Source organism: Geospiza fortis, unplaced genomic scaffold (genome assembly GCF_000277835.1).
Source record: "Geospiza fortis unplaced genomic scaffold, GeoFor_1.0 scaffold3727, whole genome shotgun sequence".
In the NCBI taxonomy this organism is placed as follows: domain Eukaryota; kingdom Metazoa; phylum Chordata; class Aves; order Passeriformes; family Thraupidae; genus Geospiza; species Geospiza fortis.
In genome coordinates, this window is record NW_005055397.1 from 6,361 (window position 1) to 7,363 (window position 1,003).

The following is a 1,003-nucleotide window of genomic DNA, read 5'->3' on the forward strand; positions in this document are numbered from 1 at the left end:
CTGCGCCTGGAGGTGCTGCTGGAGCGGCCGCTGCGCATCTTCCATGTGCAGCTGGAGGTCACCGACATCAACGACAATGCCCCCGTCTTCCCCGCCGCCCGAAAAAACCTCAGCATCGCAGAATCATCTTTGCCGGGGTCTCGTTTCCCGCTGGAGGGCGCGTCGGATGCGGATATCGGAGCGAACGCGCAGCTCTCCTACACACTCAGCCCCAGTGAATATTTTACACTGGATGTTAAATCGTCTAATGAAAACAGGAAGTCTCTGTTTGTGGTGCTCGCAAAGTCTTTAGACCGGGAGACGATTCCCGTGCACCGGTTGGTGCTGACGGCAGCAGACGGGGGCCGGCCGTCTCTGACGGGCACGATGGAGCTGGTGATCTCGGTGGAGGATGCGAACGACAATCCGCCCCAGTTCAACCAGTCCATGTATAAAGTGCAGTTACCAGAGAATACTACAGAGGGGACACTCGTAGTACGCGTGAATGCCACGGATCCGGACGAAGGAAGCAATAAAGAGTTTTATTACAGCATCTTGAGTTCAATTCCTATCGGTAACAAAGAACTCTTTACCATTGACACCAAGACGGGCGAGATCAGACTGACGGGTACTTTGGACTTCGAAGACGTTCGTTTACATGAATTGCAAATCGAAGCGACAGATAAAGGGACACCCCCGCTGTCGGGACACTGCAGCGTGGAGCTGGAGGTGCTGGACGTGAACGACAACGCGCCGGAGGTGTGGGTGACGTCGCTGTCGGTGCCGGTGCCGGAGGACGCGTCGTTGGGGACGGTGGTGGCCCTGCTGAGCGTGTCGGACCGGGACTCGGGGGAGAACGGGCGCGTGCGGTGCTGGGTGTGGCCGGCGTCGCCGTTCGGTCTGGAGGCGACGTTCTTGGGCTCGTACTCGCTGGTGCTGCGCGAGGCGCTGGACCGGGAGCGGGTGTCGGAGTACGAGGTGGAGGTGCGTGCGGAGGACGGCGGGGCGCCGGCGCTGCGCGCCA

At 60.1% G+C, this 1,003-nt stretch overlaps 1 protein-coding gene across 1 annotated transcript in view; it reads left to right on the plus strand.

Moving 5' to 3' along the window:
• The window catches only part of LOC102038438 (protocadherin alpha-2-like), an 8,607-nt gene that overhangs the window by 6,360 nt on the left and 1,244 nt on the right, over positions 1 to 1,003 (plus strand). The window contains exon 3 of the mRNA XM_014311646.2: positions 1 to 999. Within this exon, the coding sequence (XP_014167121.1) occupies positions 1 to 999 (999 nt within the window). The remainder of the gene's footprint in view (positions 1,000 to 1,003) is intronic.